Source organism: Osmia bicornis, chromosome 16, assembly GCF_907164935.1.
Source record: "Osmia bicornis bicornis chromosome 16, iOsmBic2.1, whole genome shotgun sequence".
NCBI classification, from domain to species: Eukaryota; Metazoa; Arthropoda; class Insecta; order Hymenoptera; family Megachilidae; genus Osmia; species Osmia bicornis.
This window is the reverse complement of record NC_060231.1, coordinates 3,262,389-3,277,736: the sequence shown is the minus strand read 5'-3', so window position 1 is coordinate 3,277,736 and position 15,348 is coordinate 3,262,389. Positions and strand designations below refer to the sequence as shown.

The following is a 15,348-nucleotide window of genomic DNA, read 5'->3' as shown; positions in this document are numbered from 1 at the left end:
ATAGAAGAAAAGTTTTTAATTTTTCAATTTCTGTTACTTGATTCTCAAATGGCGCCAACTGCTTAAAAGTCACTGAAGAGGACGCCATTTTGTTTAACGGCTTTTTTGAATCATAGGATTGAGGAAGACAAAATATACGAAATACGGTAAGCATGTTTTATTTATAATATCCTTAATATTGCCACAAAATAATTATAATATGTGTTTAATCATAAAATATTAAATCTTTGGTTAGAAATAGGATTCACAAGAAAACTGTAATTCTGTACAGAGAATTTCAATGATAAAAACATGCTAAATCAATATCTTATTCCGAAACTACAGCAAGCTTGTAATTATTACAGAACGAATCCTGGCAGTAAGGATTACATCCGCAGCACTCTTCCCAGCTTTCCAACTAAATTGGATGGAAATGTTCATTGAGGAGTGGATTGAGTTGTTGGCTTTGGATAGACCCAAGGATGCGGTGCATACGGCGGCCTTTGAGGAATGGGATACGCTGTTATAGCCCCTGATGGAACAGCGCGTGTAGCTGCCTCGACAGCGATCATCGATGCAAGCACGCAAAAGATTGCCATGAAGATGGTAAAGACTCTTCTTAAAGACCCCTGCGAATATTTGAGAATATGTATATTATTCCAATCCTTTGGATAATTATAATTATGTGATAAGAATAGGTATAAGAGGGGTTAAGAATCAATTAGCTTGACGAATAATCTTTTCATTAAGACCTTCGCTAGTTTGCAATGTGCAGTTCCCTTTCCAAGATATAATTGATTCAAGATCCAACGTTTAATTTCCGGGGTGTCCTGTTAACCGGCGTGTCCAAGGTCACGTGATCCAAGTTTAAACATGACAGCCCGGAAGTTGAATTGATAATGAAACTGAATTGTGGATTGTAAAATGATAAAAAATCTCTTGATAAAATATATTATTTTTTTGAATTTGAATAATTAAAATGATCTGCTATCGCGAAGCACGAGGTACTATTGCATGTTGAAAATCACAATTAAGCGGGATTTTACTGGAAGTGTAAGGAATTACAAAGTTGCTCGAGCCTTGAAAGTAGCAAACAACGTTCGAGTAAGTTCGCGAGTTCCTTGTACAAAGCTTCTTCCCTCTTAATCCCTCTTCGCCAACTTTACAAAGCCCGCGAAACTGCGCTACAACAGTCATTTTAATAATGCAAATTGCGGCAAATGGAGAAGCAATCTTTCAGCAGTAAGGAAGTGTTCAGATCGAACGAATCGTTTGAAATTCTGCAATAAACGAGAAGGAACTGTGTCTACTCTCTACTATTTTCCCATCGTTCGATTTGCTTTCCCTTATTGTTGGTAAAGATTGCTTTTAAAAACGAACAATCGTTATTTACTATAAAGTATACTTAGTAAAGGAGAAAGAAATATGCGTGATTTCGTTACCATGATGAAGAATTGGATTGAAAGTCGTCTGTTGGTAGATCGTCGAGATCAGACAGGTTACATTTACAAAATGTTTCCAGACTTTTATAGCCGACGGTTTTCAAGAGGTGGACATTTATGTAGGTCATAGTTAATGTCATAAGAGATATACTGCCCGTATGATGCTTCGAGGAAAACCCAGTCACATTCACATGATGTTTAGATACAGTGGGTCCAAAAAGTATTTCTACACCATTTAAAACAGAGTACCTTGTTTAAAACTGGACCAAGTGACTTGAGGTTCCTTGAGAAGTTACAGAAATTAATTTACTAGTATATGTGTTTTCGTCGTTATAAAAAATTACAATTTGTCGAAATTGGGAAAAAAATAGTAAAATAGTATTAATTAAAATTTTCAAAAATCTCGGCTTTTGATCTAAGAACATGATTAGTTATGAGATGAAAAGCAGGGCCGGCCCTGGGCCTAGGTAGACTAGGCGGCCGCCTAGGGCCCCCCAAGGTCCAGGACCCCCCCAAGGACCAGGACCCTCCCAAGGTCCAGGGCCCCCCAAAGTCCAGGGGGGCTATATAAATTAATTTGTATAGCTTCTCGAGAAACGTCAAGTCATTTGGTCCAATTTTAAATGGTGTACAAATACTTTTTGGACCCACTGTAGTTATACAATCTTTAAGGTTTCTAACGCCATCACTGGCACCTGTTTAGAGATATTTAAAATTTCGTTGCATAATGCCAACAGTAAACCGAATCAGTCTGAATGAAAGGATTGTTGATAAATTAGATTGTATTTCTTCCGTTTACCGAGTCATTGTGTATTACACGCACTTGAGAATGATTAAACTTGACCATTTTCTGCTCACATGATCGCGATGAATTGTTTGACTAACGAGATAACTGTGTTCCTGTGATCATCAACTTTTTATCGTTTAATTAATATCAACTTAACGAAATGGTCGAGTTGATTGTTGCTCAAATAAACCGTACCTGTTACAAGCTTATTATTGATTCCGAGCGATTAAGGGATTCAGATACAAGTATTATTTGATAATCTTGTCAAAATTCAAGAGGTTTGATGAGAAGTTAATTATGTTCGAATATGAGACAGAGTTTCAGAAAAAGGAATTATAGGGTTAAACGTAGGAATGAAATACAATTTCAAGTTGAAGGGGTTGAAACGAAGGTTTAAGAAAATTTGAAACTTTATACAGCATGGAAACCGTTAAGTCAAGAGGGATAAATTAGAAATTGTATTTTGTATGCAAGGAATATTCCACATTTAATTCCATCACACCCACTCTGAAAGTGTACAATCAGGTTTAATTAAAGTACATAAATGATCAACCTACAGGGGTTACAAAGCTAACACAAACTACTGGAATTTTAAAGTGATTTACGTAATGAGAATCGTATTAAACCTTTCTAATTTAAATTTTCTATATTCCAAAAGTTTTTTAAGTCTATATGAATTTAATTTGCTATTGAATAAACATTTTCTGTTCCAGCTGTAACGTTTGTTTAGATACGTGTAACGCTTAATTAAAAATCTTTTCGTCATCTGGAGATGGAGGTGGTTACATAAATGTTACACGATATAGAGATAGTTATGCAACGTGACTTACTTGCTGTGGGATCAGAGGAATGCAGACTTTTGCGAAATTTGGTCAGCTGAATCGCAATGAAGATTTTGCCGAGAGATCAGATTTTTCGAAATGAAAAAATTCCAGTAGAGTTACAATTTATTTGTGTTTTATATTCCGCAAAAAGTCGGTAAACGCGTTGGTGACATTCCAAAGCAATATCGTGTATCAAACGAATCGATGCAACGAAAAATCTGTTTTCCAACGAAGGTGGACCGTGATGAAAACCTGTACGTTGAGAATTCTAAACCGTAAACAATCATTCAAGGTCCTTGACACGCTTCACTTCCACACCGCGTTGAATAGCAATTTATTTCATCGAAAGTTGATACTCGATTTCTCATTCGTCACACGAACCAGATGAAAAATAAGAGAAAAAAAAAGACGTGAATTTCTTCTGCTCTGACGTGATGTCATTCGCGAGAAAAATAATCATATTTAATAACAATTACCATAGATCTGTGTGATTCATTCACTGATCTTTTATTCATGAACGATCATTTTGAACGCACAAGAAAATTACAGTTTACGTCACTGGTGCTTTATTTAAAGTTGCAGAATAATTGCTATGTATTTGTTTTTTGGCAACTTTTTTTCTTAATACTTTTCTGATGGATCATTAATTCAGAATATGAAATTTTCCTACAGGATTGTTAGATAGGAATTGTTTGAAATTAAAAGGAAAATTGAAGGAGTATTGTATATTATACAAAATATAACAAACAGTTTCTTTCCAACATGATAAATCTAGGTAAAATACAACCTGGTATTTCTCCTTATCAACGAGTGTCTTAAAACTATGGTAAACTTTTGAGGGGGTGGACATCCTTTAAAGGGGAGGTAGCTGGGATGATTCTGAACAACTTTTTCCTTTATCGAAATTAGTTTTAGAATTATTTAAAAAAAAAGACAAAGTGAGAAAAATGCGCATGCGCATAGCGCACATGCGGATGGCGCGCATGCGCAGTCGCCGTAGCGTGAACTACGAACAGAGATGGTTTTCCCGCGCATGCGCGAGTTTTGCAGGGACGTGTCTATGTGGTGGCGCAACTACGGACTAGGCCCTAGTCACTAGTCAGTTTTTATTTACAATTATTTTAGTACTCATCCCTTTCCTATACCCTCGAGAAGGAAGTGTGAATTCTTCACAATCGGATCATAGCAATTTTTGCAAAATTATGCAGGGTGATTAATGAACCACATTTTATTGAAACTTGTACTATATTGATGCTAAAATCGCCGCGCATGCGCGAGAAAACCCGTCGCGTCTGAGCCCGCGAATTGTGCGCGTTCTGATTGGCCAGTGTTCCTCAAATGATGCCCATCCGTAATCAAACTTCATGAATATAAAATTTAAGTATAAAATTGAGCGTATTTAGTATTTTTCTTCATTACTGTTCGATTTATCAGTTTCCATTGTGGAAGGCAGTGACGGGCAGTCAGTTTCTGTGTTGGTGAATTCATCCTCCTCCAATTGGAGATTGTTTCTCATAGAAAAATGAATTATTCTGAAAAGAAAGGTACGTTAAAGTTCTCTGGAAATTAACTCTGAAATATCGTTTTACTTACAAGATGAGAAGCAGCACCAATACTTGAGTAGAGAATGTGAGCCAATAAATGGAACTTGGTGCTGAGTTTATCGTCGCGTTATAAAGTTGAGAGTATAAAATTCCACTGAATAAAGGTACAGCGTTGTCACATACTGATAACATAGCGAATACTTTGCCTGTAAGCAATAATTAACATTTGTAAATTTCATTAAATGATTGTATTTTAAAAATACGTACCTCTTTCTTCAACAGGGACGAGTTTTGAGGTCATCGACCTTAATACTGGAGCCACAACTGGACCCAGTGCAGCCACAGCAGCACCTGAAACGGAGCAGTTCATTTGTTACAACAAAGTCTTCAGGAAGAACATTTTTTGGTACGTTGAAGTTTTAATTACCAACGTAAAACAGTTCTGGTACATTAGCTAAGACAAATAAGACCCTTCCTGCTGCATGAGCAATGGCTCCAATTGCCACAATTATGGTGTCCTTTATCCCCATTAGTTTGCTCATCACTGGTACTCCAATTAACATTGCTAAAATAGAAAGGGTTATTTTTATTCAAATGATTAGAGTATATCTGTTGGCACAGAGAAATCTATGCTAGTGAAAGTTTCTCTTTCAGAGAGGAGAATTCCACCTTTCACTTGAATTGATAGGAAATTATATTTCAGATGAATATTCCTGTTTTTATAAAAATTTCAAATTCCATTCCTTGGCTAATAATGGAAGCTTGCAAAATCTCTAATAGACAATTTTTCTCAGCTTGAATCTACACAACTGACCTAGCACGAAGGTGGTAGACTGGAATGTTCTAAAATCGCTGAATTTCGCCACGTCCCACTTGAACTTCAGCTGAGTGTACAAAAAGCTCATGGGTTTCTCGTCCCTTTGGAACGTGTACAGCATCATGATAGTTAAGAGAAGCCACAGACGAAGCTTCCCATGATTTGACCTCCGCTTGGTCATAGTCTTTATCGTCGCCACGACGTGTTTCTTATCGAAGAAGTCTGTCAACAAATTGGTTCCTGAAAGAGACTGCTGCTGAGGCAACGTTTGCCATTTCAGTCTGATCATCGAGTAGATAATTGCTAGAGCTAACAGGCTCGCGTTGATTGTAAACATAATCGGGTAGGACGAGTTAGCCACCTTCGTGTACAGGTAGGAACCTAGAGCCACACCTGAAAGAGAGAAAAATTTCTTAGATTCTGATAGAATTCTTCAAAATTGATGAAATTCAAAGCATACCTGTTGGCATAGTGCTGAGATATACGATGTCCAAAATGGTGATCCTAAGGGTTCGCTGTTGAACCGAGGATATATCCGATATGTAAGCAAAACAGCTACCGAAAATAGCTACATCACCGCCCAGCATCCCCATAGGGAGGCTAGCAGTGTACACCACAGTGTTTAGATTCCAGCTATCCACCATGGAATTGATTACCACCATGAAGGAATAAACGAACTTGCCCAGCAAGCCTAGAATCAATGGCAGTTTTCGTCCACGTCGATCGCTCCAGTTCCCAAAGAACAGAGCCAGTATTATGGGGACCACGTGGCCGGCTATGTTGTTCCATTGGTGGAACTCCGACACGGTCACCTGGAACCATTTATTTATCTTTTAGATACTGTATTTTTCCAGGGCCGGCCCTGAGATTTCGGGGGTCCCCCTCACATATACAGGTCATGGCACAAGGAGTCTGTGCCCTTAATAGTCAAGTAAACATTACTCTTGCATTCTTAGACGCAAAATTGTCTTATAGGGGCCCTGGACCTTGAGGGGGCCCTAGGCGACCGCCTAGTTTACCTAGGCCCAGGGTCGGCCCTGTTTTTCAAAGCATCATTATGGCCTTTCCACAGGGCCGGCCCTGAGATTTCGGGGATCCTAGGGGCCCCGTCACACATATGAACCTCAAATAAATTTTATAAAATTAAAGCTTGTATAACTAATTTAGATTTGCATTCTTAGATGCAAAATTGTCTTATAGGGGCCCTGAACCTTGGGGGGCCCTAGGCAGCCGCCTAGTCTGCCTAGGCACAGGGCCGGTCCTGCCTTTCAAAGCATCATTAATAATTGCAATCTGGTCTTTCCACAGGGCTGGCTCTGAGATTTCGGGGGTCTTAGGAGCCCCTTCACATATATGACATATATGAACCTCAAATAAAATTTATAAAATTAAAATTAAAGCTTGTATAACTAATTTAGATTTGCATTCTTAGATGCAAAATTGTCTTATGGGGGCCCTGGACCTTGGGGGGCCCTAGGCGGCCGCCTAGAACCAGGGCTGGCCCTGTGTTTTTCTTTTGAAAATTTACGTTGCCTGTCACTGCGATAAGAGGAATCTCTGCGAAAGAAATAAACAGCAGTAAAATGGAATTACATAATTTCTAAGATACTTGTTTGTCGTGTTTTATCTCAAGTGTATACTCGAGCACATATTTTGTTATTTATTGAAGAATGCTTGTGTTGGACTTGTAAAAAGTTGCAAAATACCTGCACTTCAGCTTTGATAGTCTCGTTGTCGTTCAATCTCGCACAGACCTCCTCGGAGTAACCGTGATCAACGCGACAGGATTTGTAAACGAAGAACGCTTGTTCCACTACCGAAGTAATCATGAATGCCATCATATACAACCACATCGTTGGTTCCACCGACACCTTGTCCACCCATTCGAAGTACTTTCTCCATTTCCTGTGGGTCATCTCGCTATCACCCTAAGAAAAATGGAGATAGATATACTTTTTAGATTAGCAATTAAATTAATCACCTTCACGGATTACGTATACTAACATTTTTTAAACATTCTTTGTTATTATCTATCACGTGGAAATTATATTTGCTCTCGGATGATGTTCTTCCATTTACCTGTTGTTCCATAACTGCTGTTTGTTTTGTGATTACTAAGAGATCACTCTGGATGGATCGTTTCACGTGATCATCGTTGCGTGCGATACTTAAGCCTGCGTTTAATACTACTTGCACTTTTGATTCCTCATCAAGATTTCACGACTGCTGAGATCGTGAAAAATGTGCAGAAATGACGCGAAACGATCGGCTTTCCTGCAAACACCAGACAATGGTTCATCATGAATTTAAAGCCATATTAAAATCTTATTTTGTGTATTTCATAATACTTATCACAAATTGTTAAAATTAAAAATGATAATGATAGTGTAAATGCTGTATAGAATTTTTATTAATCCCTTGTTGTTTTTTTCAGTTATCGGAGCTATTGGATTTGTGGCGCCTGTAATCGACGACCCACGTGGAATTCAAGGACGCATGGGAGGAAGAGGAGCTCCTGTTCGACGGTGGCGGAGTTGGTAAGGTAGCGGACTACAAACCCAAAGGTTGCGGGTACGATTCCCAATGGATGTATTCCATTTTTGAAAAATAGAAAATATTAGCAAATATTATATAATAATCAGGGCCGGCTCTGGGCCTAGATAGACTAGGCGGCCGCCTAGGGTCCCCTAAGGAGATTTCTAATTATGGCAGAATGGGGCCTTCGTTAATTCTAGACAGGGCCGGCCCTGGTCCTGGGCAGACTAGGCGGCCGCCTAGGGCCCTTCAAGGTCTAGGCCCCCCAAGGTCCCAGGGTCCCCCAAGGGGGTTTCTAATTATGGCAGAATGATGGGGTCTTCGCTAACTCTAGACAGGGCCGGCCCTGGTCCTGGGCAGACTAGGCGGCCGCCTAGGGCCCTTCAAGGTCCCAGTGTCCCCCAAGGGAGTTTCTAATTATGGCAGAATGATGGGATCTTCGCTAACTCTAGACAGGGCCGGCCCTGGGCCTAAGCAGACTAGGCGGCTAGGGTCCCGCAGGTCCAGGGCTCTCCAAGAACTGGGCCCCCCAGGGTCCAGGGACTAATTAGTTATACAAGCTTTAATGTTAATTTTATCAATTTTCTTCGAGCTACTTTTTATGTCATATATGTGAAGGGGCCCCCCTGGGACCCCCGAATTCTCAGGTCCGGCCCTGATAATAATATTGATAGTAATAAAAATTAAGTGTAATACAAATCGAGAATATACAATCGATTCAAATAAATATTAGAAGCTAAGGGAACTTTATAATTAGTAAAATAATTAGCTGAATACTCATAGAATTCGTAACGTGCTAATGGCACTGAAAAAGTTCTCAAATTGCTTCCAATAGTCTCGCGTGACTTATCTACTTATCACGGAGCATAATTTTCTGAATTTCAACGACGTTCAAATGCTAACTATATCTATGTTTCTTGGTCAAGCTGCTTGAAATTCTTCGACAAATTGTTTCTGATGCAATGATAGAGAAAATAGCGTCTATCGAATAGTAGACAATTATGTAATTTCAACGAACTGCTCCCGTTTTCCTTCTCAACACTTCGATTTACATTCAATGAAACTTCCATTTAGAAAGGAACTATGAATTTTCTCTTCGTTTTTATCGAGAAAAGTTGAACGACTGCGTTGATAAACGTACTGTCTGACTGACTGACCGCTTTCACTTATCAGTCAAGCTCGTTATCGTGGTTTTATTGTTAACCTTTTCCGCTGATAAATTTTTACCACATTCGGCAAACTACATATTCCTGTTTTCGAAGACACAGATCATTGTCATTAAGAATGAATACTGCGAGAATGCTTAAGATTTGAATAACATATTGTAAATTATGTACAGCTTCTTAAAGGTACTTGCAAAACTCGTTCGTTAAACGAACTAGTTCTCGTTTCGTTGAATAAGTGATCTGAACACATACACATACATCAACCAGTAGTTTGGAGCATTATTCAACAATTGCTCAATGAAGACAGATCTTTTCAAAGACTGACAATGAGTTTTTCAAGGATTCTTTTATGATTGAATAAATTCTAAATAAATTGAAACTAAATTTCTTATTTTCTATATACTATTTTTTATTTTCAACATTTTAAATAGAATGCTCCAAATTATTATGGCTTGTATTTTACCGGTCAGTATTTAAATCCTTTGGTCAGTATCCTTCCATACTAACCTAACCTTCATGTACTAACCTAACGTAACCTAACCGTTTAGTATCTTGATACTGACCGAAATTTGATTATATACTAACCAAAAATGGATTGAAATACTGACTATTTAATTTATGCCAAATATTATTGATGATGGACAGTGTTTATTACATTTGGTTAGCCACTAAGTTTAATGTATTAAGTTTAACTGACCTTTCACCTATTGTTAGCCATTAGAAGGAAGAGTTTTTCTGTTACAAGTCGATGTTCCGTGGATGTATTGATCAGAATCTCTTGAAACCATGTCGTACAGTCGGTGAACTGAAAGAGAATGCTAGCAGAAACGGCGTACCACGTGCTTTTCCATTCTTTTACCAGAGAACTGTTATCGACCGCGCTAGTAACACACCAGTGCCAACTCTGAACTGCTAAAAATACAGCAGGGAAGAGGAATGGTAGGTGAACACTGATGGAATATGACGCAAAGTTAGGGAGCTCGTTTGAATTTGAAATTAGAATGTAAGGAGGTGGATTGATTGTTCGTTTCTTTTCTTAAAAATTTATTTCACATTATATTCCTGACAAATCACATCGCGCGAATATATTCTATGGTGTACAGACATGGTTCGGTAGAGACTTAAAGTTCAATTTAGGCCATCGAGATTACACGAAGGATGGAGATAGAGTAACTAGATCGTTGGCAAAATATTTCTCTCCTTCTTGCTTTCTCACCAATTGACTCCGTTTTATTCTGCCATTATAGACGAGTATTGCAGAAACATTTAAGAAAAAGAACTTCTCTTTTCCAGAAGTTAAACAGAAGTTGGCAAAGGATTTCTACAACACTGGCCAATAATAGCCTTTGAATTCCTGTTTGAATAATCCCTAAAAAGCTAACACATCCTTAGGCTCTGATAAGACTATACATTTTAACTTTTGATATGATGTTCTGAAAGATTTCTGTTTCTTTCCTTTACAGACACTTTGATCTCTTCGCAAGAAAGAAAATTGTGCGTTTAATACAGTTTAATAAGAGATTGTTTTATGGATGAAAAACAGGGAATTAATCACAGCAAATTGGTGGAATGTTCTAAAACTGGGAGCTGATGGCAATAAAATAGAGCTTGCAACTATATACCTCAACAAAGCAACGATAATTTTTCAATTATGATTAGGTTAACGAAGGATCAAAGGATCTAGTAATATTATCATTTTGATTCTCATTGATGGCCCATGGTCTTTTACGTAGAATTAACATCTATTAACAGCTGGACCTGCCAGCAACATCAAAATATGAACATTTAATTGTAGTCTCGCTCTATAAGCCAAGGTTCCAGTTGAATTGACTAATTGTTACATTCATCACGATACTATGCGAAGGAACGTAGTAATACGTTTACGTTATCGGTATTCATTCTCGTACATCCTGTGCGCGGACAAATATTTTTCTTTAACGTTAGGGATGTGCGGGTACCAGATATTACGGGCTCGGGCGGGCTCGGAAAAATTCGGGCGCGCTCGGGCGGCTGTCCGATACATGCGCGCAGTCGGGTACCGCGACTACTTCGGGTCAGGTCGGATAAAGTCGGGCAGACTCGGACGAGCTCCCGCGGGCCGCGGTTCTAAATCTATTTGAATGAAATTCATTTCAAATAAATTCGTTGCAAGTATTATTTTTCTACATAAAACAGATTTTGCGCATGCTTATTGCAAGTATTAACAACAGTGTTGCCAATTCTTCGGAATTTTCCGTAGATCTACGGAATTTTTTTATCATCTACGGATCTACGGAATTTTAGTTAAAATCTACGGAATTCAGTTCCTATGAAAATTCATTTACTTTTTTGGATACTTTAGAGTACAAAACTAACTTATTATCGCAATTAATTATTATTTATTATAATGAATTATAGGTAATTATTTTTAGTACAAATTTTTGAGTTTATAACTTGTGGTCCTATTGAAAATAATTTAAAAACAGAAAATATCTATTATATTATTGTTAGTAATTATTCTTCTCACCTTGTGGCGGATCCACAAACAGCTAAGCCATTTTTTAATACGCCATTTTTACATTTTATTCGCTGTGGTATTTTAAATTCGTGAGAAAAAATTTAGCAAAAAAGAAAATATTTAAAATGAACACCAGTGATTCTGATAATGAAAATGATGTATCTATTGCTGAAAATGGTCCTCCCAAAAACAAAGTTTTTATTCTATTTGAAAAGTCCGTAGATCTACGGACTTTTAAAAACAAGATCTCCGGAATTCTACAGAAATTTTGATGCCAACCTACGGATTCGGAAATATTCGAATTGCCAACACTGATTAACAAGTACATAAGAATCAGGCCGCGGACCGCGGCTCGCGGGAGCTCGTCCGAATCTGCCCGACTTTATCCGACCTGACCCGAAACAGTCGCGCTACCCGACAGCACGTATGTATCGGCCGCCCGATGTTTTCCGAACCGACCCGAATAGTTCGGCCGCACATCACTAATTAACCTAAATAAATTATTGTTGCTTAGAATATCGAAAGAATACGAGATCCATCTTTCTGTCGACGGATTCAGAGAGAGAAATGTAAAAATAGAGTCGAGTCTTTGCTTCTCGTTCCAACCGCGCGAAAATTTCAAATTCCCTTTGCTTTCGTTCCGCGAAAACACACCGTGGTCCCGTTTCCTTTTCTCAAAGGAATCCCTCGTACGAAGAATTCAGCCACGGTTTCGTTGTATCGAGCTTCCCTTGCCGCCCTTTATTTCCCTTTTATTGACTAGAAGAACCGTGGACACGGCAAATGCAAATCTCCCTATAGAAACCACACGGAAAATCATTCCTCATGATTTAAGTACAGGTATCCTGTGACTCTGGATAAGATACGTGGAAGAAAGTATTTCAGTTTCTCGCGTTTAATTCTCCATTTTGTTCAATATTCATCTGAAGAATAATAGAACTGTAGAAAGAGGAAAAATGGAATTCATTCTACATAAATGTAACCCAAGTCTTTCAAAGACTGCATCAGCAATCATTCAATATCTCTATGTTGAATTTTATAAATTTTCATTAAACACTTCATTGATCACTTAATTGATTACTTTCAACGTTTTCTAGCTTGTTCCAGGAGCAATTGTTCACACATTGTTATCGTTGTTCATCTTGAGTTCGTTGTTGGCGGTTGAATTCCGAGGTCCATCGAGGAAATAGGTGACCATGCTGCCCTTGCCTTTCACCTGAATGCTGCCACGACAGGTTAGAGGATATCCTTTACCGATCAGGATATCACGGACTTCCTGGGTGACCTGAATCCCGTCCAAGACACCGGTCGACTCCATTCTCGAGGCCACGTTTACCGCGTTACCCCAAATATCGTACTGCGGCTTTCGGGCGCCTATCACCCCGGCAACGACCTACATGATAAACAGAATGTTTTTTTAAGTTTTCATTGTTAAGCTTAATTGTAATTAATATATGAATGATGCTCAAATTTCCATAGGAATTCAGCACCCATATTATTAGGAATTCTTTTATTTATCTAATTAGAAATAGTGAAAGTAATAGACAAGATTTAACCCTTAACTTACCAAGCGGGATCTCCTGAGGACCCCATGGTATTTTTAAAATTTCTCAACATTTTATTGTGTAAGGTTACTCAAATAGGTTCTTGGGTGTCTAAAAATATGTTTAAGTTAAATAAGCATTGTTAGTCGCGGGCTAAAGATAGCAGCTCTCTTTTATTTCAAAGTCGAAGGAACCGCCTGGTCATAAATAGGCGGGCCCGCGCTCACCTCCACATTATTATGCCATAAATGCCAATGCATTTAACAAGAAGTAAATCAATCCAAATAATGTAACGTAGTATACCAACCGGGGCTCTGCCGGAACCCCAAGTGTGTTTTTATTTTTTTTTTATTTTTGAGCGAACGTTTTATAGCACTAATTATGTAATATTTATTTTAAACGGATCCGGGACACATACAAATATCAAGAATATATTTTTTGATATAGTTACGGCAGAGTTAATTTAGTGCCTTTGGTATTCTTAATTACCAAAGTAATTAAGTTTTTCTTAATTACTATTTTAAATTTTAACATTTCCCATGTTTCTATGTATCTGAAAAGTGGCAGGAAATTATAATAACAATAACAATGATTTCAACAATTAAAATTACTATGATTTAAAGAAAATAAATTTTTTTTTATATTTTCGAGCGAACGTATTATAGCACTAATTTTGTAATATTTATTTTAAACGGATCCGGGACACATACAAATATTAAGAATATATTTTTTGATATAGTTACAGCAAAATCACCAAAAATCACTCTATGGGGTCCTTCGAGGCCCTTGGTATGTTAAGGGTTAAATACGATTAAATTTTGAATATACTCAGCGAATTTTGGATTAACTATTCTTTCTCCAAAATGTAGCGATATTTTCTCAAGCGTTAATTTTCAATTATTTCCCGGCCGAAAGTTTGATGGAAAATTCGGGCTAATTTGGTTTCTCGGTGGCACCGTGATAGCTAGGGGAAATTGATTGACGTTACCGGTCCAATATTGATGCCCACACGCAACCGGAAGTTGTTAAAGCTGTGTTCATTAACGGAGGCCAGCTGTTCCCGTATCCTGATCGCGTATTCCGCCATCGCGGTCACATGCTTGTAATCTTTCATGTCGCAGGCGCTCCTCGTCAGTCCTGCGGAAAGGAATCCGAGAAAATATTTTCAAAACTTCGCCTCTATAAATACTGCGCTTACAACTAAGAAAATTAATTGTTAAGTTAGCTCACCGGAAGCGGCCATGTACGTGGCGCCGGTGCTTTTGATTTTCTCTATGTATTTGAACCGCTCCTCGGCGAGGAGCTCGTCAAAGTCGGCTATGATCTCGTTTAAAAGCCTGAGACACTCGACTCCCTCGTTGTTCGCTTCCAGTTCCACGTAGAACTCGGAAAAGTTCGGTATCGATGCGAACATTATGCAAACGAAGTCGCACTGTTCGTGGTACAGCTCCTGGAAAATGTTTATTTTACCAGAAACCACTTGGACGAGTCAGTTTTTATCATCTGACATTCTTGCTTATGAAATCCACTATTTGCACACTCTTCTCAGTGTTTGAACACTCTTGACGCAACTTTGTACGGTTCTTATTTATCTTCAATGTTTTTCAACGTTTTCATGTTCTTTCAGATTAATTAAAACTTGTGACAGCAGTATAAACCTTAGAGATGTGTGTTAAATGATTCAGAATTTCATGGTATAAAAATGTTGCAAGATAGTATGTTAATCCTTTAATCTATCTAGAATTTTAACTCTAGACTGGGCCGGCCCTGGGCCTAGGACCCCCCAAGGTCCAGGGTCACCGTAGGTCCAGGGCGCCCCCCAAGGGGATTTCTAATTATGGCAGAATGGGGTCTTCGTTAACTCTAGAATTTTAACTCTAGACAGGGCCGGCCCTGGGCCTAGGCAGACTAGGCGGCTGCCTAGGGCCCCTTAAGGTCCAGGGCCTTCCAAGGTCCAGGGCGCCCCCCAAGGGGATTTCTAATTATGGCAGAATGGGGTCTTCGTTAACTCTAGAATTTTAACTCTAGACAGGGCCGTCCCTGGGCCTAGGCAGACTAGGCGGTCGCCTAGGGCCCCTCGAGGTCCAGTGCTCCCCAAGGTCCGGTATACACCTAGGTCCAGGGCCCCCATAAGACAATTTTGCGTCTAATAAAATATTAATTAGTTTTGGGACCCCCAAAATCTCAGGGTCGGCTTTGTTCCCACCGCTATG

General features: G+C 38.7%; 1 protein-coding gene across 2 annotated transcripts in view; it reads right to left on the bottom strand.

Moving 5' to 3' along the window:
• Nucleotides 1-3,742: 3,742 nt before the first annotated feature.
• Nucleotides 3,743-15,348, bottom strand: part of LOC114879773 (adenylate cyclase type 6-like) — a 66,348-nt gene continuing 54,742 nt past the window's right edge. Inside the window, exons 20-27 of one of the 2 annotated variants that reach the window (XM_029195025.2) lie at nt 14,366-14,585; nt 14,124-14,272; nt 12,879-12,984; nt 5,391-5,669; nt 5,004-5,141; nt 4,844-4,927; nt 4,626-4,782; nt 3,743-4,564 (exon numbers count right to left, since the gene is read on the bottom strand). In XM_029195025.2, coding sequence (XP_029050858.2) covers nt 4,432-4,564; nt 4,626-4,782; nt 4,844-4,927; nt 5,004-5,141; nt 5,391-5,669; nt 12,879-12,984; nt 14,124-14,272; nt 14,366-14,585 — 1,266 coding nt within the window. In that variant the 3' untranslated portion in view covers nt 3,743-4,431. Of the gene's footprint in view, nt 4,565-4,625; nt 4,783-4,843; nt 4,928-5,003; nt 5,142-5,390; nt 5,670-7,488; nt 7,668-9,791; nt 12,985-14,123; nt 14,273-14,365; nt 14,586-15,348 lie in introns of those variants that run through there. The other variant, XR_006830230.1, reaches the window with a different exon arrangement.